Genomic DNA, 25,858 nt, shown 5'->3' with positions numbered 1-25,858 from the left:
CTAAAGTAAAAAAAAAAATTTTCTTTCTGTTCTTTTAAAAAGCCTCTTAAAGGTTACTTAAATTTAGCAGTGTTCCTTATTCAAGTCTTCTGGATAGGAAAGGTACTCTACATTGCAATTTCAAGTGCATAAAAAGTCTTCCTATGTCCTTACCTTTCAAATTCAAAATCCAGCCTGGACTCAGAGCCTAAAAATACTCCCATCAAAGAAACAAATAACTTCCATGAATGTCCCAGAAAATGCTAACACAACATCCTAGAGCTAGCACTTAGTATGGAAAAACATTCCCAAGTCAATAAAGCCATGTGGCCTCAGTAACAAAGTAGATGTCATGAGACACTTCCATGGGTTAAAAAGGAACAAACATAGAGCTCATGATAATGCACTATGTATTCACGTCAAGGCAGTATTTTCAAAATGAAATTGCATTTCTGTGTTTTCTATTATCCTCAAAACTTAATAAATATTATGCGAAGAAAAACTCTTTTTAAGTACCGACATCTCTGTGAATGACTGTCAAAAACTGTCTTCCAGGGAAGGACTCTATTCTCACCCCCTCTAGTTACGTATGTTTAAATTAGATAATAAGCCGTGCTTGAAATAAACATGCTTTTAAACTACACCTAAGGTGAAGCTGTACAACAGAAAACATATGGCGTAAATCCTGAGCGAATGCAATATAATCTTCCCTTTTGCATACAAGTATCTGGTCATGAAATAACAACATATTAAAATAAATCCTTCTGTTTGCGGAAGTCATATTTAACAATAACTGTTTCCTGTTTATATAAAGAAATCGTCTTCTAGTAAAGGAAAACTGTCATTGGAGTAAAAACCACCCATTCATAAGTAGTTTTTTAAACTGTATCAATTAAAGAAATATCGAACAACGCTTATGTTTTTTCGTTGTTTGCAAATTGAGGGCTTTTATTAAAATGCAAAAAAAAAAAAGTGACCTGGATTTCTTACAATGGTAACTGCAGGTTTGACGCATAGTTCGCTACCATCAAAACATATCGCTGTATTTGGATGCTTCCAAACGTCATCCTCAAGAGTGTATGAGCTAAATTTCTGTTCCATGAAATGGCATGAGACCCTTGACCAGGGCTGTGAGAGCGGCCCTTCCCATCACTGTGTCTACGGGCTGCTGGCACATCCTCCGAGTGCCCTCCCTTCCCCTCCCCAGCTCCCTCCGGCCCGGCCGGCCTGCAGACCGCTTCCCGCCAGGACGGGCTGGAGCGCCCCCGTCCAGGCCCCGGGAGAGACTCGCGCACACACTTACACACTCACGCACCTTCGCCTAAATGCAGCCTTTCTATTTACAAGATCCCTGCACAGCGGGGCTCAGCGCGGCCACTCCCGTAGCCCACGGGGGCCGGGGGGGTGCTCACACCCTCCGCTGCCTCCAGCTGCAGCATCTCGGTGGCCTTGCTGTCAGCCTTCCCGGGAGTCGCCTCCGCCGGCCCTGTCCTCCCGCCCCCTACTCTGCACGCGAACAGCCCAGGCCGGCACCCCCTCCCTCCACCCGCAGCTGCCTCCTCTCCGCGCGCGTCCCGTGCGGATCCGCCGCGCGGCGCGGCGCCACGGCCCCGGGGGCGGCGAGGCACTTACCTTCCCGGGTGCCTGGAGGCTACTCCGCAGGTCTCGGCGGCGATCTGACGCTCCGGTACGCGCTGAACCGTGCTGAGCGCGCGGCACTCGGTGCGGAGCTGGGCCGGGGTCCCCTCCGCGCGCGCACACCCGGCACGTCCAGGCGCCGCGGGTCCGCGCTGCCCCGTAGCCCGGCAACGGCCACCGCCTCCGGCCCCGCCCACCTGGAGCCCCGCCCACATCGGAACCACCGCCCACCACCCACCCTCTGGGCTCCGGGCTGCGTCCCCGCAGTCCCCCGGGTGCCCCAAGCCGCGGTCCAGCCGCTGGTGGCCCCCGGGCTGCGGGAGCTGCTGACTGCATCCCGCTGGCGGACCTGGGTAGGAAGGAGGGGGCTCACCAGGACCACGGAGAGCGGGGCTGTGTCGGGGACCTGCCTGCGGCTAGGGGGACGCCTTCGCGTCCACCTGGACCTGTTTCCAGGCCTTTGTGCCTCTGCGCTGCCGGTGACCTTCTACCCCGCGCCCGCCTCTGCGCCAGGAAAGGCCCGGGAAACGATGCGACACGTGTGCGCGGCGGGTGCGAATCACCAGGACCCAGCCCATCAGCCGCCTCGTCATTCGCAGATGCTTTTCCCGGCGGGTCCTCCCCATTTCGCTCGCCGGACACTGGCCTCCAGAGGTCGGGGTGCGTCCACCGCCTCGGCGCGGGCACAGCCCGGTCCGGCCCAGGCCCCCGGGGATCGTGGGCCGCGCAGGTCCGGGCTTCGTGCGTCCACACGCGGCTCGAGGACGGTGTCGAGACTTCTCCACTTTGCGCGCTTACGGAGCAAGGCTAACGGTGCCCGCTCCACAGATTTAGTGGAAGGAGTAAAAGAACCATGTACAGAACAAATAGGTTTCCGCACTACAATGCTGCAGGAATGTAAGCAATTGTCGTTCATCCGTCCAGTGAGTAAGTGGACAAACTTCCCCCCAGCCCAAGAGACTGCGCACGCACCGCATTGGTGCAGGGGCGCCCACCACTTCCCGTGTTGGTTCTGATTTCCCCGGCACACCTGCACGTCTCTTTGAATGGAACCAAATCCCATGTTTCCTTTCTATACCGCAAGGCCCATGGTAGCGGTCAATAAATGTTTGTTGAGAGAATGAATAAGTTGTCACAGTTGGTCACCAATCCGCCCGTCTCATGACCCCGCACTGAGAACGGGGAATGCGCTACTGTGTACTTGTAAAAATTACATTAAAAATATCCTTCCAAGTGTCAGCCTCAAGGCTGTCATGGCCGGAACAGAAACCGCAATCACGACTTATTTTTAACCATTTACAAATGATACGCACTGTCCTACCTGAACGTCAAGGCGAGTGTGCCTGTCCCCAGCCTACCTGTCAGCTGTGATCTGGGACCACATCACAGCCCAAGGTTCCCTAACAAGCTCGCCCTTAGATGGAAGTGACCTATTTGTCTAATTAGACCTCATCTTCCCGAGGTCACAGCTTGCTTTCTTCATAGCCCAGAGCCCAGCACACAGGGCATCCTCCGGCCACCGTGGTTAAGCTGACTTACTGCTGCTTCTCTGTTAAGGTCTCACACACTCACCCCTTCCTCCTCGTTTTCTCTTCATCCCACCACCCCGTCCACTGCCAAACAGGCCCTCCGCACCCTTCCCCTGAATGCCCCGCCGTCAAACCTCCCTTCAAACCTCCCTCCCGGCTGCTCTGTTCCACCCGTCCTGCTTCCCCCTGCCTTTCATCACGGTCACTGTCCAATGAAAAGATTTACAAAGATTCCTCACAGTGAAGAATGGCTTCCAGTCAGGGATTTCCATGTTTGGGCTCCACCCACATCTCCAGCTCTATCTTTCCTGCCTCTAGACGGGACACTTGGAGTTCTGGCCAAACTGGTCTGCATGCCTTGCCTCCTGTGTGCCCTGAACTTGCCCTTCCTTTGCGCCCCAAGCTTCCTCTTTATGCTGCCTCCCCTGAGTTGGTAAGGGACCAGTTCAGAAGCCACAGCTCCCAGGAGTCACGGCGAGGTCTGAGGCCTTTTTACCACAATGACAGCACCCTCCTGTCCGGAGTTCCTGTGACTTAGCTTTCTTCCTCAAGGACTTAAAAGGAGTCCTGCTTTCGAGAAGCAGCATATTTTGCTCAAACTTGCATCCCGATAGTATCAGACATTCACGTGAATGTTCAGTAAGTGTTTTCTGAGAGGAATTTAATCTGCCAGTGCAGGAACTACTTTGTTTTTTCTCTGGCCTCCCTTTCTACTTAGAGACAGTGGCACATTATGTAGTTCACTCCCTCTTGCAGCATGTCATCTGTACGTGACTGCTCTTCCCCGTGAGCCCGCTGCTAGCTCTCTGCAGACAGATCCTATTAACGTACACAGCCTTTGGCATCGCATATTCTGGCCTTGGAGGCCAACTGGCCGTTGGCTGGTTGCATGCCCTTGGAAAAGTTACTTGACCTTCCCAACTTTCTGTATCTTCTACCGTTGAAATAAGTTGTTTCATTGGTCGCTGTTAAATAAGATGCGGTATTTAAAGCGCTTGGCCCAGTGCCTGGCACACAGTAAGTGCTCATTACATGGCAGCCACCGCTGGCAGGGCTGTACCTTTTGTCAGGCACACAGCGCCAAGCATCAGAAATCGATAACTGAAATGGTATTCGACAGCGGAGAGCCACTGAACCTCTGCACTGTAGCTGTTAAGTGCCTCTTACTCTTTAAAGAAGAGGCCGCTTAAGTCAACAAATGCTCCCCACTTACCTCACTTTGAGTGTAAGTGACCTGGGGACAGTGTCTGAAGGAAAGAGGACACAGTGGTGGTACAAAAAGAATCATATGACTCCCAGCCTCTTTCAGAATGAAACCAATGCTTAGAATTAGGGCTGCAAGCATTCTCTCCCTTTAGAGCACTGACTATCATGAATGAATTGAAATTCTAGTGAAAAGGCTAAATTTTTCTCTTTTTTTGTCTGCTGTGGCTTGAGGGATCTCAGTTCCCCAACCGGGGATTGCGCCCAGGCCCACGGCAGTGACAGCCCGAAGTCTTAACCTCTGGACCGCCAGCGAATTCCCTGAAAAAGCCACATTCTTAGGAAGATCTCGGCAGAGGTGTTGTTTTTAAGACTATGTTATGGGTTGGTTTTCTGAAGCTAGTTTTAGCAATATCTAGGCTGATACGCAGTGTATTTGTTTAGAATGTATTCCTAAAAAAGTTGAACCAATGAAGTAACAAACTTCTTGAGAAAATAATTTCAGTGATAAGCTAGCTCACTGGAAGCAAAATTAATGGAAAATTGTTTGACTTTCTAGTAATTTCCATGTAAAGCACTATTTCATGGGAAAAAGGAATAGAAAGCAAGCTACATGAGACTCCTGAATTCTGTCCCTTTGTTCACAGTGCCTGGCACGTGGTAGGTACTCATTAAAAATTGGTTGAATGAATGAATAAATGGGGGGCCACAATCTCAAAGAGTTGTAAAGTTTGCCAAATATAGTTAAGAAAATAAGGGGGAAAGTAACGAAGACCCAGCTATTGAAGTAATTCCCAGCACCCACCGCTGCCGATCAGACTATCAGCGCAGGGCTGGGGCCTGATGGGAAGCCACTTGCCCAAGGCCACACACCAAGTTAATAACAAAACAGGATCCAAAATCCAGGCTTCCTGAACCCTAATATAACCATCACCGTACCACGAATGCTTAAATTAATACACATGGAAAGTCCAAGGAGGGTATTTATTTAGTTGGTATGATGTCAAACTCGTGACATTTATAGAGCAAATGTGCTGTAAGTTGCAGCACTTGCACTGACCCTGGTGAGTTGATGACACTGCGTTGGCCAGACTCTTCTCATGTGTTTACTGAGAGGAGAAACGACCCATTGACTCTCCTTCTCTGCTTCCCGATAAATCCAGGGGACTCTTCCGCACGTGGCAGAATTGAGGAACAGGCTCGCAGGGCAGCAGCCCATGAGGCTAGGCCATAGGGCTGTCTAGGTCCTGGGGACCATTAACAGGATGGGCAAAGCTGTACTTCTCAGAACTCTTCTCACAAAGGGAGTGGGCTGTGTTGGAAGAAATGGTTTCATGAAGTCACTCAACACCCCCATCTCACCTCCCTCCACCTTCTCACCAGAGATCTAAGTCACAATGGATGATGCTAAAGTACTTCTCAATCGAAGGATGTGAGACTTGGTCACTTCAGAGTGGTGATTTCAGCAAGTGGGTGGATCTGCGGGGCAGCTTGGAGCAAAGCTGAATGGCTTGTGACAGTTGAGGGGGAATGAGGCATGGCCACCAGGGAGCCTCCTCCTGCCCCCCCTTTCATAGCACGTTCCTCTAAACGGTGCTGACATTTTAAAGAATCACTCTTTAAAGGCACACCAGTTTCTGAATGTTTCCAGGGTGCCTGGGACCAGCCCTGCCATCCACAGGGAGTCTGACCAGCCAGACCAATGGTGGATGCTTGAGTGTGGTCCAGTCCTGAAGCAGAGGAAGAATGAATTACGTCCTGAGGTCCTTTATAGTTGAAGATTCTAGGCCAACTGATGGAAAACCCTATCAAAAAATTCTAATAGTGCTCATGAAATATACCAAAAGAAGGAAAGAAAGAAAAACAGAGCACGTTTTTGCCAAATTTTGGCTGTAATGTTTGCTAACAATTAAGTTCAGCTGTATGTAATTCTTACAATAGAAGGAATTAACTGCCCAGCCCTAGAACAAAAGAACCCGAATTGCAATCAGATAGACTCTAGTGGTGCCACTTAACCAGCCCTGCGACCCGTGCACCTGTTATTTAATCCCTCCGAGCCTCACTTTTCTCATCTGTATAATTGGAATGACAAACTCAATCGCTGGAAATTTAAATGAGATGGTGTCCTGAAAAATACCGTCCGAGTGCCTTGCACACAAGTACTCAATAAATAGTATTGAATTAATAACTAGCACATTAATAAATATTAGTGAATGTTACTAAGTAATAATCTGTAAAGCTTTATATGAAACCTTTATGAGGGTGATAAGACATGAGAGATATTTGGCCTTGAGAGCAGTGCATATGTGTAAAATTTATAGTCAATAAATAAATTTATTCACAAGAAATATATTCCTTTTTTTTTTCAAGAAAAAACCCAGAAGGAGTTAGTGAAAACATGTTCAAGGATTCTTAACATAATCAAATGTAATAGGGAATATATATCATGTACCAGCCCATATTGAATATGTAAACTGAAATCTCACAAAATCCCACTGGGAATCTCCCTCGAGGAATAGCAGCCTTTAATTAACTATTGAACTTTTCATGCACACCACTGACATCTTCTAAGAAAGTGTCAATTCCTTGGAAACACAAAAAGATGTGCATATAATGTCAAAAGATGTACATAATATATATATATGTGCACACACGTACAGATACATACAGACACACGAACATATATAATTCCACATTGCATTGATATATTAAATGTTTGTGAAAATTATTTTAAATGTCATGGTAAACTATGTGTAGCAGTAATTGTGTTCAGACTGGTTAGAAATACGGAAGCAAAAGCAACTGTTGGAAGTCAGCGGACTAATCCAGTTGACTGACACATCTATCACAGAAACAAAAACTGCATAGCAGAAGGAAGTGGTTATCTTGATCTTTCAAACTGTTCTCCAGTCAGCAGTGCATTTGTTTTAGCAGGTGTTGGAAAATATCCATGGTGAACTGGGAAGGACACAGGACCAGGACTTGGAAAACAGGCCATGTAACTTAGTTAAGAAAGTCAAGGGACTTTTCTGCAATCTCAGTTTCCTCATCTGTAAGATGGCTATAAAAATTCCACCCTGCTTATTTCAGGAGGATGATCTGATCCACTCCCTCATTTCCCATATGAGAACACTGGGGAGTGAAGCAAATCCCTTAAGGTCACATAGCTAATCAGTGACAGAATCAGGACTAGAAATAAGTCTTTTGAAGTCTTGGCCTTTCTGCAGTAACAAAGCTGCCATTGAAGCAACAGATAGGAAAGTGCTTAAAAAAATGTAATGTAAGGGTTCCGTTCAGTGGAAGTCTTATGGAGTATCCCCTCTTAAATCACAGTCAAGATCTTCAGGTGGAAATTCATTCAGAGACAGCTTTTGAGACTGTACCTGTACATTCAGCAATAGGCATCTTTCTTTTAAAATCAAATACAATCTGTTTCATTTCTCAACCAAGACACAAGAAGTAAACAATTAACTGAATTAATTCAGACACTGAAGTGAATTTTCAATGACTTGACTCGCCCAAGCTAGTTTTCTACAAAACCTAAATTAATCAGATAATTGCTAATTCTCCCTTTTGTTTTGTGTTGAAGGAAGTCTGTTTGTTAGAATGAACCTAGTAGCAGAATAAACAGTCATAAAAAAATTTTTTTAAGTCCCAAACATGAACTAAATGACGGAGTTCTTAAGCACACTATTTCTTTGGGCATCTTCTCCAGTCATTATCTTAAAAGTTTAATTTTCTTTATCCTAATGTGAACATTGCTACTGCTTTTGTGATTTAAAGAGGACTTTTTCAGCAAATAAATGAAAAAAATCAACCTAAGCTGATAATTCAGGATTTTGTGAACATGCTTTGTCACATTGTCAGTAGAATAAAAATTTAAATGCCTCTCTTGGCATGACTAAAAACAACAGTTAAATGTTTCAAATTCTCACCGACACATCTTAAAAATATAGTCAGTTTGGTATGGTTTTAAATAATCTCCACTTAACTGCTATCAGTTTTAAAATTAAGCAAACAATGCTAATTATCCTCCTTAGAATATCAGGAGGAAAGTTTAGAAAGTAATTTAATTAACTGGCTCTGAAAAATTAATTACACGTGAAATGAGACTCATTAGGCCCTTCCGGTCTCATCAGAATTTCAGACTAAAGAATAACCCATCTCTCTCATCACTTACACTTTCTTTGTGGTTCGGCTAGCATTAAAATAGACTATTGTGATGATAAATATCTTACCCCCCAAAATTAAGACCAGAATATTAAAATGAACTAATGTGAACATGGTGCTCTTACATTTCCACTGTATTTTCTTGCATCTCAATGTAAAGACTTCGCTCTGTGTGCACGCGTGCACGCATGTGATCACTGAATTGACAAAACAAGTTAACTTTCAAATTCAGCACAGCAATATATTTTGGTTTTGCCATGTTGAGCGTCAACTAAAGTAAAAATGTCGCTAAAAACTGTATGTAACATCATAACTGTTGATTACTCAGTTTTCATAAAGAGTTGGCAAATTTTAACTCACAACAGCTGTCACTACATTGAAAGTACATTTTAATTTAGGAATAGTAACTCTGTGAATGTTTCTGTACATGAGGCTTGTGCTATTGCCAAAGGTTCCAGAAAACCACTAGAGGATTTTTTTTAAAACAAACTTAGCACAACTTCAACCTCCCTGTTTGAAAATTCTTCAGTTTTACCCAGAAAAGGCTTTAATCATACTTGAATGCCTCTCCAGTGATTCCTTTGAGGATACACACTGCATAAGGAAATGTATTTGATAGGTTGTAGTCTTGGAGGTGAGAGAATAAATAAAGAAACAGTATTGCCAGAGATGCACTGTACTCTTTTCTATGAGAAAACAAGGAAAACATTGGCATCCAGTAGAGTTCCTCCGCCCGTTTACTAAGTAAAGCAACCTGTAAATACTTAGAGCAATTACAGCCTACAGACCTCGGGCTCTGCAGCGGCGGGTGATTGCTAAAGTTAGCTCTCTCCCTTTCTGTCCTGTTGGAACAACTCATTTCCAAGTAAAATGTGCGCGACAGATTGCAAACCCTTTGTACAAACTACTAAGCCGGCACCGAGTATCGTGTTTCCTCTCATCCATACACATAGTCCTCAAGCACACAAATGCTCGTGCTCTCTGCACTAAAAGCATCTTTTCTGAGCACACGCAGGAAAAGCGAACTGAAAGCCACAACGAAACATGAGCGCGGTGCCTTCAGCGTGCTGAACTCTCTGCAGTACTCACCCTTTTCGGCAGCTGAGCTTCTCCCTGGCAGCGCTTCTGGGCCAAAAGCTCTACCTTCCCCAAAATGTATGTCAGCGCAAGCCCAGACGAATCTTCCAATCCAGGAGAAGAAGAAGAACCCTGCAGATCAAAGGCAGACGAGCAGCGAGATGAAATGCCCGTAATCTGATCGGTGATCAGTTGCAGCACATCAAAGGCAGGCCAAGTTTGCGTGTGTGCGCGCAGGGCTCTTGGAACGCTCCTTTCAGCAGGTAGTCGCCCTCCCCCCTCCCCGTCCTCGGATTCTTTTGTTTGACCCGGATCACGTTGCTTTCCTCCTTTTTTCTTGCACCCAGTTGGCCCGGCGGTGCCCCCCGCCCGGGCTGAGTGGCGGGACCGCAGCGCTCGGGTCCCCACGCTGCGCCCTGATTGCGCGCTGGAAGCTGCGCCTGGTGCCAGCGGGCCGCGCTGGATCCCTTTCATCTCGCCGAGCCGCGGATCCCATGACATCACCGCGCCGGGCCTGGCAGGAAGGCTGCACCGCCCGCGGGGAGCGCGCCCCGCCCCGGGAAGCAGGGCGGCCCGGCCTCTAATCGCGCTGCACGCCTGCGACTCACGCAGCGCAGCTCTGTCATCTGCTGCCCAGCTGGAAGGCCTGGCGGTACTGCGGGGTGATTCCAGCGGGAAAGGCCCCCTCATCCACCCTGGCTCCAGAGGACAGCACGTAATAATTGCCTCTCCCTTAGAGAAATCACAGTTCTTCCCGAAGACCGGGGGTCCAGTATCCAGAATGGTTCGGAGAAGCACCAGGACACTGCCAGGGGGAGAGGGTGACTTCTTCAAAGTGTGTTTTTGTTTGCAGTGTGACAAGTCCTTAAGGATTTTAAGTAAACTGTCTTTTCTTTGAAATTTCCATTGTTAGACTTTGCCAATTAAACAGCGGTACTTTAATTAAAGTAATTAACGAGCAGATAACCAAGAGTTACCTAGTGTCTGATATCTGTCACCCTCTCACTTAAGGCCCTGGGCGGACACTTAATCTTAGTCTCGGTCTTAGTTTGGGATTCAGAAAATTAGATTTTAAAACAACGTGTACTTCTTAGATAGGTGCAATTTATTAACACTTGTGAAGCATTGAAAATCCACAAAAGAGAAGAATGACGTAGAGGATTGTCTTGCCCCGTGCTTACCCCAAAGCTGTGCTCCTTGCCTTTTAGGGCCGTTTCTGCTAAATCCATAGTTTGAACTCTTTACTCACTAAAAATCATCACATTAGTCTATTTATCCATAATTTAAATTTTGTACTTCCCTGGTGGTGCAGTGGTTAAGAATCCACCTGCCAATGCAAGGAACACAGGTTCCAGCCCTGGTCCGGGAAGATCCCACATGTCGCGGAGCAACTAAGCCCGTGTGCCTCAACTACTGAGGCTGCGCTCTAGGGCCAGTGAGCCACAACTACTGAACCCGTGTGCCACAACTACTGAAGCCCGCGTGCCTAGAAGCCTGTGCTCCACAACGAGAAGCCACCGCAATGAGAAGCCCTCGCACCAAGCCCGCATGCACCAACCAACGCAGCCAAACATGAATTAATTTTTTAAAAAAAGAAAATATGCTTCAAAAAATAAATTTATTGCACATTATCTAGAATTGTCTTGCTACCCTTCCTTAACAGTAGCAGATTCAATAAAATAAGCTTACTTTATTTTTAGTATTTATCCAAATAGAAAATAAAAAAAATTCATCTTCTTTACGATCTAGGTTGCAGTGCATTTCTGAATTCCAGACCACTCTTTTACGGCCTGAAGGAAAATTTTCTACTTTCTAATGGCAACTTGCCAACTTTTAGAAGGCCAGTTAAAAATATTTTTGCAAAACTTAGAAGACAACAGAATTTAATTTATATAACTTACATAACTTCCCTTCCTAATTAGTTTCATATAATTTTTTCCTGATGTGATATCTGAAAATGTAGTTTATGGTGTGTTTATTTCCAGACTTCTATGATTCTCGAACAAATTTTGTTGTTGTTGCCTCCCGCCGCGGAGCACAGGCCCCGGACGCGCAGGCTCAGCGGCCCTGGCTCACGGGCCCAGCCGCTCCGCGGCACGTGGGATCCTCCCGGACCGGGGCACGAACCAGGGAAGCCCCTAAAATGACTATTTAAATATTATACTGAACTCATTAACTGTTGAAACCAAAAATTTTGCTGTCAAAATTTGTTCGAGGGGCTTCCCTGATGGCGCAGTGGTTGGGGGTCCGCCTGCCGATGCTGGGGACGCGGGTTCGTGCCCCGGTCCGGGAGGATCCCGCGTGCCGCGGAGCGGCTGGGCCCGTGAGCCATGGCCGCTGGGCCTGCGCGTCCGGAGCCTGTGCTCCGCGGCGGGAGGGGCCGCAGTGGTGAGAGGCCCGCGTACCGCAAAACAAACAAAAAACCGGTTAAGGTGGTAAATTTTACATTATGTGTATTTTACCACAATTTTAAAATTGGGGGAAAAAAAGCGTCAAGCAGAATAAACCCTCCAAGAGAAGCTAAGTTCCTTTTCCTTCTCTGTGAGGATCAAAGAACAATATTTAATTGGGATATCGAACTCAAATCTGAGTTGGGGTCAGTAGTCGAAAGGGAAGGGCAGGCTATCACATAGCTCCTGGGTCTGGTTAATCTGAAGCCTGGGTGAGTCAGGTGTCCTTAAGTTCTCCAAAGTCCTGGGACCACTTTGGCATGATCTGGGACCACGCTATACGTGATTATAAAAAGAAATGATTCAAGCCTGTTACGAGTTGAATTGTATCCCCCAAATTCATACGTTTAAATCCTAATCCCCAGGACCTTAGAATGTGACCTTATTTGAAGACAGGGTCTTTACAGAGGTCATCAAATTAAAATGAGGTCATTAGGGTGGGCCTGAATCCAATATCACCGATATTCTTATAAAAGGAGGGAATTTGGACACAGACACACACAGAGGGAAGATTGTGAAGACACAGGTAGGAGACGACGGCCACCCAATAGGGAAAGAGAGAAGCCTGGGGCAGATTCTCCCTCACAGCCTCAGAACAGACCAACCCTGCTAACACCTTGATTTCAATTTCTGTTGTTTAAGCCGCCCAGTCTGTAACGCTTTGTTTGGGCAGCTCAAGAAAATCAATACAGAGCCCCGATCCAACATCTCAGAAGGCTGACAGTCTCCTGATCAATACGCCCTCCAATCTGCTTCCTAAAACTTCCTCTCACCCCCTGCTCTGGCTGGACTTGTCCTCTCTGGTGGCCAGAAGACTCCTTCCTTCTCCCAAACTGCCAGCCAGGGGTACTGTTGAGTGAAGCAGAGTATTACTGAAAGTCACTGAAGAGAGGGATTAAAGCACAATTTTTGGCTATTATAAATAAAGCTGCTGTGAACATTTGTGTACAAGTCTTTGAGTGGGTATATATTTTCATTTATCTTAGGTAAATACCTAGAAGTACAATTTCTGCGTTCTAGGGTATATGTTTAACTTTTTAAGAAGCTGCCGAAGTTTTCAAAGTGATTGTACCATTTTACATCCCTGTCAATAACGTACGGGATTTCCATCTGCTCTACAGCCTTGACAATACTTGCTGCTGTTGGCGCTTCCCTGGTGGGCCAGTGGGTAAGACCCAGCGCTCCCAATGCAGGGGGCCCGGGTTCAATCCCTCGTCAGGGAACTAGATCCCTCATGCATGCCGCAACTAAAGAGCCCACATGCTGCAACGAAGATCCTGTGTGCCACAACTAAGGCCCGGCACAGCCTAAATATATAAATATTTTAAAAAATTAATTTAAAAACTCGACTTGTTATTGCCAGTCTTTATAATTTTAGCCATTCGAATGGAGTCTACTGGTACCTCATGATGGTTTTCATTCGCATTTTGCTGATGCTACTGCTTACATTTTTATACATATAGCCTTCAGTTTTTAAAATAGTTTCAGATTTACAGAAAAATTGAGCAGTTAGTACAGAGATTTCCCATATACCCCCTGTGCCCTGTACACAGTTTCCCGTTTTTAGCATCTTATGTTAGTGTGATATATTTGCAATAATTAATGAACCAATATTGATACATTATTATTAACTGAAGTCCTTAGTTCACACTAAAGGTCACTCTTCCTGTTGTACAGTTCTTACGGATTTTAACAGATGCATAATATCATGTTTCGTACAGAATAGTTTCACTGCCATTATGGTATTATACAGAATAGTTGTATCGATTTTGACAAATGCAATGTCATGTATCACATGTGGGATTTTGACTGAGATTCCATTGAACCTATAGATTACATTGGGAAAAACTGACATCTTAACAATAGTGAATCTTTCTATTCAAGGACATAGAATATCTGTCCATTTGTTTAGATCTTCTTTGATTTCTTCAATCAGAGCTTTGTAGTTTTCCTCATATAGATCATATATTTTAAAAAATTTATACCTAAGTATTTTTGGTTTTTTGGGGGTTGTTAATATAAATGATATTGTGTTTATAATTTCAAGTTTCAACTGTTCAGTGATTGTATATAGGAAAACAATTGACTTTTGTGTATTATATCTTACAATCTTGCTGTTATCACTTTTTAGTTCCAGGAGTTTTTTTGTTAATTATTTGGGTCAGTTCTTTGGATTGTCTGTAATCATGTCATCTGTGAACAAAGAAAATTTAATTTCTTCCTTCTCAATCCGTTGATTAGTTGTAAATGTATATTGCAAACTCTAGGGCAACCATTAAAAACTAATCTAAAACCACTTTCATAGAACACTATGCTGGCTCCATGGGTAGTACAGTTACCTTATAACCAAGCGTTCCTATTCCTCTCTCACATCTCTTATAACACTGCTGTCATTTTTTTCATGTATCTATATGCTATATCACTCAATACACTGTTGCTGTTGCTACTTTGAACAGTTATTTTTTAGATCCATTAAGAATTTTTTTAAATTTAGCCTTTATTTTACCTTCATTTACTCATTCTTGCCTTATGTAGATTTAAAGTTTTGACCTGTATTACTTTCCTTTTCTTTGAAGAATTATTTGGTGATTTTTTGCTTTTCTTTCAACATTTTAGATATTTCTCTCCACTCTCTTTTTGCTTTCATAGTTTCCAATGAGAAGTGTGATGTAATTCTTATCCTTGTTTCTTGATAGGTAAAGTCTTTTTGTTGTTTTGATTTTTGTTTTCAGATTTCTGTCAAGATTTTCTCTTTGTCTTTTGTTTTCTGCAGTTTAAATAGGATATGCCTATGTGTAGATTTTTTTGTGTGTTTATCCTGGTTGGTAGTTTCTGAGTTTCCTGGATCTGTGGTTTGGTGTTTTTCATTAATTTTGGAAAATTTTCAGCCATTGTTATTTAAAATATTTCTTATTTAGGGCTTCCCTGGTGGTGCAGTGGTTGGGAGTCCACCTGCTGATGCAGGGGACACGGGTTCGCGCCCCAGTCTGGGAGGATCCTGCATGCCGCGGAGCGGCTGGGCCCGTGGGCCGTGGCCGCTGGGCCTGCGTGTCTGGAGCCTGTGCTCCGCAACGGGAGAGGCCACAGTGGTGAGAGGCCCGTGTACCGCAAAAAAAAAAAAAAAAAAAAAAATTCTTATTTAAAGTATTTCTTCTCTTTCTTTCTCTCTCTCTCCCTCCCTCCCTCTCTCCTTCCTTTCTTCCTTTCTTTCCTTCCTTCTTTCCTTCTTTCTTCTCCTACCGACATTCTCATTACTTGTGTGTTATGCCTTTTGTAAGTATCCTGTAGATTTGTTTCATTTTTTTCTCTGCATTTTAGCTTGGAAGTTTCTACTGATATTTCTTCAAGTTCATTGGTTCTTTCCTTCACTGTGTCCTGTGTACTGATGAGCCTATCGAAGGCATTCTTCATTTCGGTTACAATGTTTTTGATTTCTAGCATTTCTTTTTTATTCTCTCTTTTAGAGTTTGCATCTGTCTGCTTACATTACATCTGTTCTTGCATGTTGTCTTCTTTTTTCCATTGGAGCCCTTAATATATTAATCACAGTTAGTTATGTGATAATTCTAAAATCTGTATCATGTCTGAGTCTAGCTCTGATGCTTGCTTTGTCTCTTGAGACTGTGTATTATCTTGCCTTTTAACAGGCCTTATGATTTTTTGTTGAAAGCTGGACATGATATATGAGGTAATTAGACTGCTAATGGAATGGTGAGAAAGTACAGAAAGATACAGTAATGAATGTCTTCAGAACAATACTACAGAGAGAGAGAGAGAGATTTTGGCTTCATTGCGAAGTACAATGTTAGATAAAGAAAAGCCTGCCCTTAAAATCTACTTTAAGAAATGCTGATCTATCTAAAGTCAAAACATTTAATGATGCAATCATTTATGAAATTGAAAAGCACCTAATACATAGTTGGGGGCATAAAACACACAGAATAATTATAACTGCTGAAAAAAATCAGGAAAAGGTAAAATTTATTTTTAAAAAGAAGTGTAATAGAGCAGTCCTGCAAAATAAAACTGAATTGCAAAGTAAAGTGTTAGAGTAGATGGATAATCATTCACTTTCTCACACTTTTTCTTGCCTTACTGCTCTAGGTAGGGCTTCCACTAGGATGCTGAATTGGAGCAGGGAGGGAACACATCCTTGCCTTTGTCCTAATATCAAGGATAAAGCATCCGTCTTTCACCACTACGTACAATGGCAGCTGTTGGGATTTTTTTCTGGGATTTTGTTCTTCATCGAATTGAGGAAAGCCTCCTCTATCGTTAATTTTCTAAGGTTTTGTGTTTATCTTAAATGGATGGCGGCTCTTGTGACATGCTTTTTTGTGCATCTATTGAGATGGTCATATGGTTTTTCTTCAGTTTGCTTATGTGGTGAATTACACTGATTAATTTGTAAATGTTGGGTCAGCTCAGTCTTGCATTCATGGGACTTGGTTGTGCTGTCTGAGCTTTTTAATATATTGCTGGATTCAATTTTTTTGCATTTATGTTCATGAAAGACAGTGACCTGTAGTTTTCTTCTCTTGCAGTGTCTTTGTTTGGTTTTCGTATAGAGTAATGCCAACCTCATAAAATACTGATAGGTTGGGAAATCTTTCTTCCTCTTCTATTTTCTATGAAAGTTTGTGTAGAACTGGTATTATTTCTTCCCTAGATATAAAATTACCTTTCAATAAAGCATACACTATGCAGTTGCTATTTTTAATTTGTAGAAAATGACTACATTATGGACCTTTCCTAACTTTATTCAAGGTCATAGCCTATAGGTTGTATGAGCCTCAGAGTTTAGCCTCTATTTATTTTCCATCTTCACAGATCATTAAAAGCAAGTAAGAGATGCATACGTTGTTGGAAGTAGATATAAGGAATTTTGCAAAAGGAAACTGTTCTCGTCAACTTTCAGCTTTCTAATGTCTTAGCTGGAGCCGCACTGCCTAGGTGAAGGCTTGCTCGTGCCAGGCTGTGTTGGCTTGAATTCCAGTATTTCCACATGAAATTCCGAGTGTGCGTAAGTCACTTTAAACTTCAGATTCTTTATCTCTAAACTTTGGGACAATAAGTGTACCTGCTCCCTAAGGTTTTTGTCAACCTTAGAATAGTACTGGCATATAGTAAGTATGGAACACATCTTAACTCCCAGCTATTTAAAGTATTGCTAAAAGAAAGTCATTTCTGACTGTATCAGGTAAGAAAAAATTCTCTTTGGAAGAGAAAAGCACCCTGTATTCTGCTTTTTCTAAGCATTTCTCATGGTGAAGTCAAAAGATATTTTGCATTTTGTCAAGCAACATGTTTTACAGCATTTGAAAGTAGACAACTTTGATTTTTTTAAAACTGCTACTGTGATATTTTATATTTAGTATTATATTTAGCATTACACTATACCATCAAAAACTGCAAAGAGTATTATGACAATTTTCAGAGGGGATACTTCACTCACGTTCGAGGTTCAGGATTCACCACTCCTTAGATAAATGTATAAGATTATAAATAAGATTCTCTCAAAATAAGGAATGAAGTGTATATTGTATGCATAAACTTCAATGATTTAAAAAGACTTTCATATACAGGCACAGCTAGACAGTGAGTGAGTCCTCCACTACTGGAGGGGAAGAGTGCCCCCAGACAGAGAAGGATGTCTGGTCTTTCACCAGCTAAGGGTATGGTGGAGGGCAGGAGTCACCATGGAGACAGGGAGGAACGATGGGAAGACAATAGGAGTGGCCTGTGTGTGCTGGGGTTGGGGGCAGCATCTTGTGAGCCTGCCATCCTGGTGTGGTGCAGGCTGCCTAGAGAGAGGGCACAGACCTTGAGATGCTGGGAAGGCCCAGAACTTCTTGTGCTAAGACTAAGGGTATGGTCTGGAGGGGCTGCACGTGACATGATGAATAGCAAAGACCTCAGTCCCTGAAAGATGTAGCAAGTCCAACTGGTAAAAAGTCAGAAGTGAAGGACCCTGGGGCCCAGTGCACCTGAGACGCTGCCAGGAGACAGTCTATGATCAGAAGCAGGAAAGTGTCCAGTTCTCCTCAAATGCCTTGATGATCTGACAGCTCATTTGGGGTCTCCAAGAGGTGGGGAACATAATGGAACACTCAGTTTTCATGTGCATTCTGCAGAGCTATTAACAATAGTTCCTGGTTAACCATTTCCCTTCAACCTGGTCCTCTGCTAGGCTCATAATCAACTCTCCCAGTTCACAGGCCAGGAGACCAAGGGTCTGAAAAGATATATCAACCTTCCAAGGTCACATGGCTAAAATCAATCTCAGGAGTGTATGACTCCAAACCTGTGTTGTTTTACACTATTGCACTCTTTTTTCTGTTAATTAACTATCTTTTTAAAACACTGTTTTAGTTTTCACAAGTAGGGAGCCCTGGCAGCTTAAGTGCTAATAGCCTCTGTAAATTAACCTTGGTCTCTTGGACTACAGAAATCCCCCGCAGGAGGCTTATGGGTACCCCTATTAAAAATGTAAAATTTCAAGGACTGGGTTCCTTTTTTCTGATTACAAAAACAGTATATATTTATTATAGAAAATTGGATAAGTACAGAAGAACAAAGTAAAAAACATTATCCATATCACCCATCATTCTAATTTATTCTTTTTTATAAAAAAATTATGTGGATTCAAACGATTAAAACAAAAGCTTGGGACTTCCCTGGTGGCGCAGTGGTAAAGAATCTGCCTGCCAATGCAGGGGACACAGGTTCAATCCCTGGTCTGGGAGGTTCCCACATGCTGCAGAGCAACTAAACCCATGCACCACAACTACTGAGCCTGTGCTCTAGAGCCCGTGAGCCACAACTACTGAGCCTGTGTGCTGCAACTACTGAGGCCCACACGCCTAGAGCCCGTGCTCCGCAACAAGAGAAGCCACTGCAATGAGAAGCCCGCGCACCGCAACGAAGAGTAGCCCCCGCTTGCCGCAACTAGAGAAAGCCCGCACGCAGCAAAGACCCAACACAGCCAAGATAAATAAATAAAATTTTTAAAAAATTTAAAAAGCAAGAAGCTTTTCATTACTGACAAATCCTGAACGGAGAAGGCAGCTAGCAAGCTGGTTTCTGACAAGCGTGTTCTTCCACTCATGTTCGTTTAACCTTCTGGTCGGTATCTTAAGTGCTACTTCAGTGTGATATTTAATACAGGAAATGCGTTGCTGCTGCTTTATCTCATAATCACATCTACATGCAAAGCTTTAGGAAACAAATATCTCTGAAAATCACTCCCTTTATTGGGAACCTCTGACACTGGGGGAGAGACTGCAAAATAAGACACTGTCCTCAAATGAGGTTGCTAAGAAAAAGGTCTCTTGTGCTGGAATTTGAATAGAAATTGCACGATTTCCTCTCTAAAGGTCTAGCATGAAAAGAGAAATGTGGCTCAGATCAGAACATCGGTACAGGAATCTGTAATAAAAATTCAAAGTACACTGAAATGTGTACAGTGAAAAGGAACTCCCTTCCTTCCTTCCATTCTAATCCCATTACACAGGCCAACTCTGCCAGCCCTGTGATGGGAGCCCTTCCAAACGTGCGTCTTTGCAGGTGCACACGCTGCACACACACCACACCAGCCATACCATGCACACACACTGTGCACACACCACACCATGCCTGCACCACACACACTGCACACACACCCGCCACACCACACACATATACCACACATGCACCACACCATGCACACACGCACACACAGTTACTTATTTTTAAACAAAAATGTGGTTTTGCTATATTCTGCTCTATTGTTTTTAAAACTTACCTTTTGTACACTAAATACATCAGAATGCTAGCATGGTATTTCCTTATTAGTGGATATGAAGTTATTCCCAATTATTTTGTTATTGTGAACAGTACCATAGTTAATATCTTTGCCAGAAAATGCTAGTATTTCTTTAGGAAAGGCTCCTAGAACATTGCCAGGTGAAGTGATACAGCATTTTATGGTGTCTCTGCATTACTCTCCCAAAATGTTTTTATCATTTAGTATTACTGCCAGCAGCATATAAAAATGAGCTCTTTTACCCCAACCTTCACCTCTGCTTCACACTGAGACTTATCGGTATTTTCCACTTTTTTCTTGCCAGTTAGACAGGTGAACAGTATTGTCTCAGTTTAATCTGCATTCCGTATTAACCACAAGTGAACTGAGGCAACTTTTCCCATATTTATTGGTCATTTGTGTTTCCACTATTGTGATTTCCTGGCTTTTTCTCTTATTTAATGTGTTCTGATTGATTTGAAACAACGATTTTGGTTTATAAATAATAATTTATGTTGTATATGTTGCAAATATTGTCTCCAAATCTGCTACTTTGAAATGTTCCGTGTTTGTACACGCATTTAACACGATCAATCGCTGTTCTTAGCTCCAGGCACACTGTTATCTGCTTACAGACTCTTCTGACGTGTTTTCCTTTCTCCTATTTTGTTTTGCTGTACTGTATTTTACTTTGTTTTATTTTACATGTTTTCCCTTCTATCCTCATTTCTCACTTCATTTCCTATTCCCTTCCTCCAGTATCTACCCTTGCATGTTAATGCACAATGAAACAATTTTACATTTTATTTTGCCCGATTTCTAGATTTTGTGTGATGATGAGGAAGCCTGACTTCTCCGAGCTAGTCTCCTTGATTTTACCAGCAATGTCAAGCTAGCAAGTCACCTCCAGAGTAGTTTACATACTAAAGGGTTTTCAGCATTTGTATGTATAATGTGATTTACAATAAGAAACACATATTCCGTCGGCAAAAACACATATTCCGTCGGCAGTACTCATCTCTGTGGGACTCTCTATCTCTACAGCACGTGCTGGCCCTATCATAGCTCCCCACCACACAGTGCTATAAATTGGTCTCTGTTTCCACTTTGCACATCAGACCCTGAGCTCCTGGAAGGCAGGAACCACGAGTCACTCATCTTGGCCGACCCCGAGACCAGCTCAGCGCCGAGATCCAAACAGTCAGTGGAGGGTGAGATCAGGGGGTGAAATGTACCATGCATCACTGTGCGATGCAGTTCGCTCACCACAATCATCTCGCCACTAGTGAATTTCTTAGGTAGAAAGAAAGAACCATAGTCCCAACCTTCAACACTTCCCTTGGTAAGACTGTCCCAGACTCTGGGGAGACTGTTACAGGGTTCTTGGCAACTCGGTCCTCCTACGTCAGACTTAGGTGTGCCCAACGGGAAGCTCTATCTCCATAGAGAAGCTGTGCGGAGCAGGGCTGCTCCTCTGCGTCGAGGGAGAAACCATCCCTCTCGGCTCCAGCTGCTCGCCGTTGGAGGACCGTCATGGGCCGACACTCAGGGAAGTCTTGTCCAAAGTCATCTTCCCACTAGGACAAGAGCTGCACTGTGAATGAACCTAATGTGCAAATTTAAATAGATCTCTTCTTAGCAATAATAAAAGTGGGAGAATTTGGAAATCTGGCAAAGAAACATTTCCTAAAATTTCCTAATTGTAGCTTTAAGAAAAATGAAATTGAGACTGTCATATAGAGTCAGAGAGCACTGCATTTTTGGAAAGAAGAAGTTTTTGCCGTAGACTGGGAATGAGGCCCCACGATGGTGAGACCTGCTTCTTTTCTCTCCTCAGTCATCAGGCGGGTGCATTTTGGAGAAGTCAACCAGCCTCTCTGATGACAGTGGTTCCCTCAAGCTTGCTTCTGGTTCTTAAAACCCTGTGATTCTAACCTTTGCCTTCCTTGATTAACAAAGATGCTACATATGGAACCATACAGCGATGGCCACTTTAGAAGCTTCTTATTTGTATATGTCTATATAACTTGGCTACGTAAATCACATTCTGCCAAAAAGTAGGTACAACGTCACTGATGGGATCTCTAAGGATATGAAAGAATTTGAGCAACAGGTAGAAGAAGGTGGGTTAGTAAGCATCCAATGTTGGGTAATAAGGTAAGAAAGACAATGATTCTCAAACAAGGGAAGTTATTCATGGTCAGTTTCTACTATGGGCATAGTGGATCTAATGTTTGACATTTTTCAAAAACTTCAGTTGTTATTCGTAGGAAATATTTCCTGATATTCTGGGTACTTTGTTCTTTCTTTACTTTTACCTTTACTGTTTCACATTATGTCACCTCCAAGGAAGCAGAATAAGGACCTGCCTTCACGGGTGTTAACGCCATTCAAATATTTGTAGAACTCTTATCGAGCACCCAGGCAGCATCCCCTCCCTCTCCACCATTGCTCGGCCAGTCTACACTCTGCCAGGCCTTTTGACCTTAATGCACAGCCGCTCCTTTGATCATTTTGGTGCCTTGCTCTGGACCCTCTCAACTATATCAACTTACTCCTGTAAACAAACACTGCTCTGCGCAGCCCAGCGGTCCTCTCTGGAGAAGCAGACTGCAGAGGAAATATTCCTTTGCTGTTCCGTGATGTAAATCCGTGCAGCGTCTGATCCAGCTCAAGACTTTCCTTTTCACTCTAACTGAGGTTATTTCAAGCACACAGTTAAATAAACTGGCCTTTCAAGTTCCTAACTATAATAAAATGTGAGATAGTTTACCTGGGAGGAGGGAGTAACAGAAAGGACCTTTTATCGTCATCGTCTGCTGATGGGTTGTTTCTACCTTCTTCTGATTTCCTTTACTGGAGCCAGTCAACCATTTTAACTGAAGTAGATAAGCTTTAAAACAGGAATACTACTGGGAGAGGATAGCTGACCTAAATTCCCACTAAGACGTAACTATTTATGTATTCAATTAAAATAGATAAACTTTAAAATGGGAATACTATTGGGAGACCTAAATTCTCACTAAGACACAACTACACTAACTATATATATATTTCCTATAATAAATTTTTAGTTCTGGTGTCTAAAGTTCAAAGATGAACCACAGAGACGGGAAAGCAGCTGGGAGAAGCTTGCAAAAGAAGATTAAGAAAAGCAATGGTACCTGTCGTATTGTATATTTCATAATGTGGCTCCAGCCCTGCCCTTTGAGCTCCTTTAGCGACTGGATCAATGCCTTTTCGGAGCTACTAGTAATTCTCAGCATCTCACGTGGGGTACGGCACAGTGGATGGCCGATAGATAGTGGTTGAATAAATAAATGACTAATTTCCGTTAGGAATGACCTGTTTCTCAAATTTGATCCCCTTGATTCTATTACTCTTTTGATGCGTAGATTAGCATGTATTCTCTTTTCTAAGCTATGCCTTATGCTGTACTATGTTATCTCTGTTTTTCCTCTATAAATTCTGTGGTATTATTCTCCACACGTGAGTGTGTCCGGGCCGCCCCGCCTCTCCACACAGTTTGTCCCAGCATTTATGCCCCGGGGACACTTTTCAGAAACTCGGTGGGGCGGGAGCAGCCTGCCCTATGCAACAGCACCTGCCACCCGCCTGCCCTTCCTTTGGGGTGCATGGGGCTGCGGGGCTGCGCGCTGGGCCTTCACCCCCACTCCCCTCCAGGCCTGCGTGTTCCCAGTCCCCAGGGAGGAAGACCTGCCTCTGCCCCCAAGGAAGGCTCACAGGGGAGAGGGCAGAGGGGAAGGAGGGGTGGGCCGCAGACAGCAGGAAGAGCTTACCCTCCATGCTGATCCTGGAGTTAGAGACAAGTCATGGAATATATAGCAAATGAAGGAAGGAAGAGAAAAAAGGAAGGAATATAGAAGGAAAGAAGGGGAAAAAGGAAGGAAGGAAGAGGAAGGAAAGGAAGGGAGGGAGGGAGGAAGGATCCTTCCAACCATATGTTCTAACCGGGAGGAAAAGGAAAAGGCCCTTCTCTCTTTGTTATTTTTTTTATTTTTTTTTTTTTGCGGTGCGCAGGCCTCTCACTGTTGTGGCCTCTCTCGTTGTGGAGCACAGGCTCCGGACGCGCAGGCCCAGCGGCCATGGCTCACGGGCCCAGCCGCTCCGCGGCATGTGGGATCTTCTCGGACTGGGGCACGAACCCGTGTCCCCTGCATCGGCAGGCGGACTCTCAACCACTGCGCCACCAGGGAAGCCCTCTCTTTGTTATTTTCAATTAAAATTTTTAAATTACAAAATATTTTAAATATACAAAAACATGCAGGTGGATCTTACCAAGATTCTAAATTTCTAGTTACCAAAAAACATCATTAAGAACGTGGAAAGCAAGCCAGACTAGGGAAGGATATTCACGATATGAGGACCTGAAGAGCCTGTCTCAGAACAGATGAAGAATTCTTACAAATGATAAGAAAGGCAAACAACCTAATTGTTAGATGGGGCGCTTCACAAAAGTGGGCTCCCAAGGCCAACAAGTAAATGAAGGTGCTCAGTGTTATTACTCAGAATTTGCACAGCGAAGGAAACCATACACAAAACAAAAAGACAACCTACAGAACGGGAGAAAATATTTGCAAACAGTGCAACTGGCGAGGGATTAATCTCCAAAATTTACAAACAGCTCACGTGGCTCAATATCAAAAAACAAGCAACCCAATCAGAAAATGGGCAGAAGACCTAAATGGACATTTCTCCAGAGATGACATACAGATGGCCAAGAGGCACATGAAAAGATGCTCAACATCACTGATTATTGGAGAAATGCAAATCAAAACCACAGTGAGGTATCACCTCACACCAGGCAGAATGGCCATCAGCAAAAAGTCTACAAACAATAAATACTGGAAAGGGTGTGGAGAAAAGGGAACCCTCCTACACTGTTGGTGGGAATGTAAATTTGTAAAACCACTATGGAGAACAGTATGGAGGTTCCTTAAGAAACTGAAAATAGAGCTACCATATGACCCAGCAATCCTACTCCTGGGCATATATCCAAAGAAAAAAATGGTTTGAAAGGATACATGCACCCCAATGTTCATTGCAGCACTATTTACAATAGCCAGGACATGGAAGCAACCTAAACGTCCATTGACAGATGATTGGATAAAGAAGATGTGGTACATATATACAATGGAATATTACTCAGCCTTTAAAAAGAATGAAATAATGCCATTTGCAGCAACATGGATGGACCTGGAGATTATCATACTAAGTGAAGTTAAGTCAGACAGAGAAAGACAAACATCGTATGATATTGCTTATAAGCAGAATCTAAAAAATGATACAAATGAACTTATTTACAAAACAGAAGCCGATGCACAGACATGGAGGACGAACTTATGGTTGCCAGAGGGGAAGGAGGGGACGGATAGATTGGGAGTTTGGGAATGACATGTACACACTGCTATATTTAAAATAGATAACCACATACATGCATTAATATACGATATTTGTTTTTCTCTTTCTGGCTTACTTCACTCTGTATGACAGACTCTAGGGCCACCCACATCTCTACAAATGACCCAATTTCATTCCTTTTTATGGCTGAGTAATATTCCATTGTATATATGTGCCACATCTTCTTTATCCATTCATCTGTTGTTGGACATTTAGGTTGTTTCCATGACCTGGCTATTGTAAATAGTGCTGCAATGAACACTGGGGTGCATGTGTCCTTTTCAGTTATGGTAAAACAGATAGCTAGTGGGAACATGCTGTAAAGCCCAGGAAGCTCAGCTCAGTGCTCTGTGAGGACCTAGATGGATGGGATGTGGGGAAGGGAGGTCCAAGAGGGAGGGGATATAGGTATACATACAGCTGATTCACTTCATTGTATAGTGGAAAATAACACAACATTGTAAAGCAATTCTATTCCAATATAAATAAATAAATAAATAAAATAGATAACCAACAATGACCTACTGTATAGCACAGGGAACTCTGCTCAATACTTCGTAATAACCTAAATGGGAAAAGAATTTGAAAAAGAATAGATACATGTACAT

At 43.5% G+C, this 25,858-nt stretch overlaps 1 protein-coding gene across 7 annotated transcripts in view; it reads right to left on the bottom strand.

Moving 5' to 3' along the window:
- Positions 1–25,858, bottom strand: part of TNFRSF19 (TNF receptor superfamily member 19) — a 117,606-nt gene that overhangs the window by 79,767 nt on the left and 11,981 nt on the right. For 2 of the 7 annotated variants that reach the window (XM_073794954.1, XM_073794957.1), the window contains exon 1: positions 9,609–9,745. The exons of 1 other annotated variant lie outside the window; for it this stretch is intronic. Coding sequence is in view for 4 of the 6 variants with exons in the window: in XM_073794953.1 (XP_073651054.1) it covers positions 1,612–1,832 (221 nt within the window). In the remaining 2 variants the exon portion in view is untranslated. Of the gene's footprint in view, positions 1–1,611; positions 9,577–9,608; positions 9,746–25,858 lie in introns of those variants that run through there. 4 more of the 7 variants (XM_073794953.1, XM_073794952.1, XM_073794958.1 and 1 more) reach the window with 4 other exon arrangements.

This window comes from Tursiops truncatus, chromosome 18 (assembly GCF_011762595.2).
Source record: "Tursiops truncatus isolate mTurTru1 chromosome 18, mTurTru1.mat.Y, whole genome shotgun sequence".
Taxonomy (NCBI): Eukaryota; Metazoa; Chordata; class Mammalia; order Artiodactyla; family Delphinidae; genus Tursiops; species Tursiops truncatus.
Note: the sequence above shows the minus strand (reverse complement) of the source record. Positions and strands in the feature narration are given on the sequence as shown.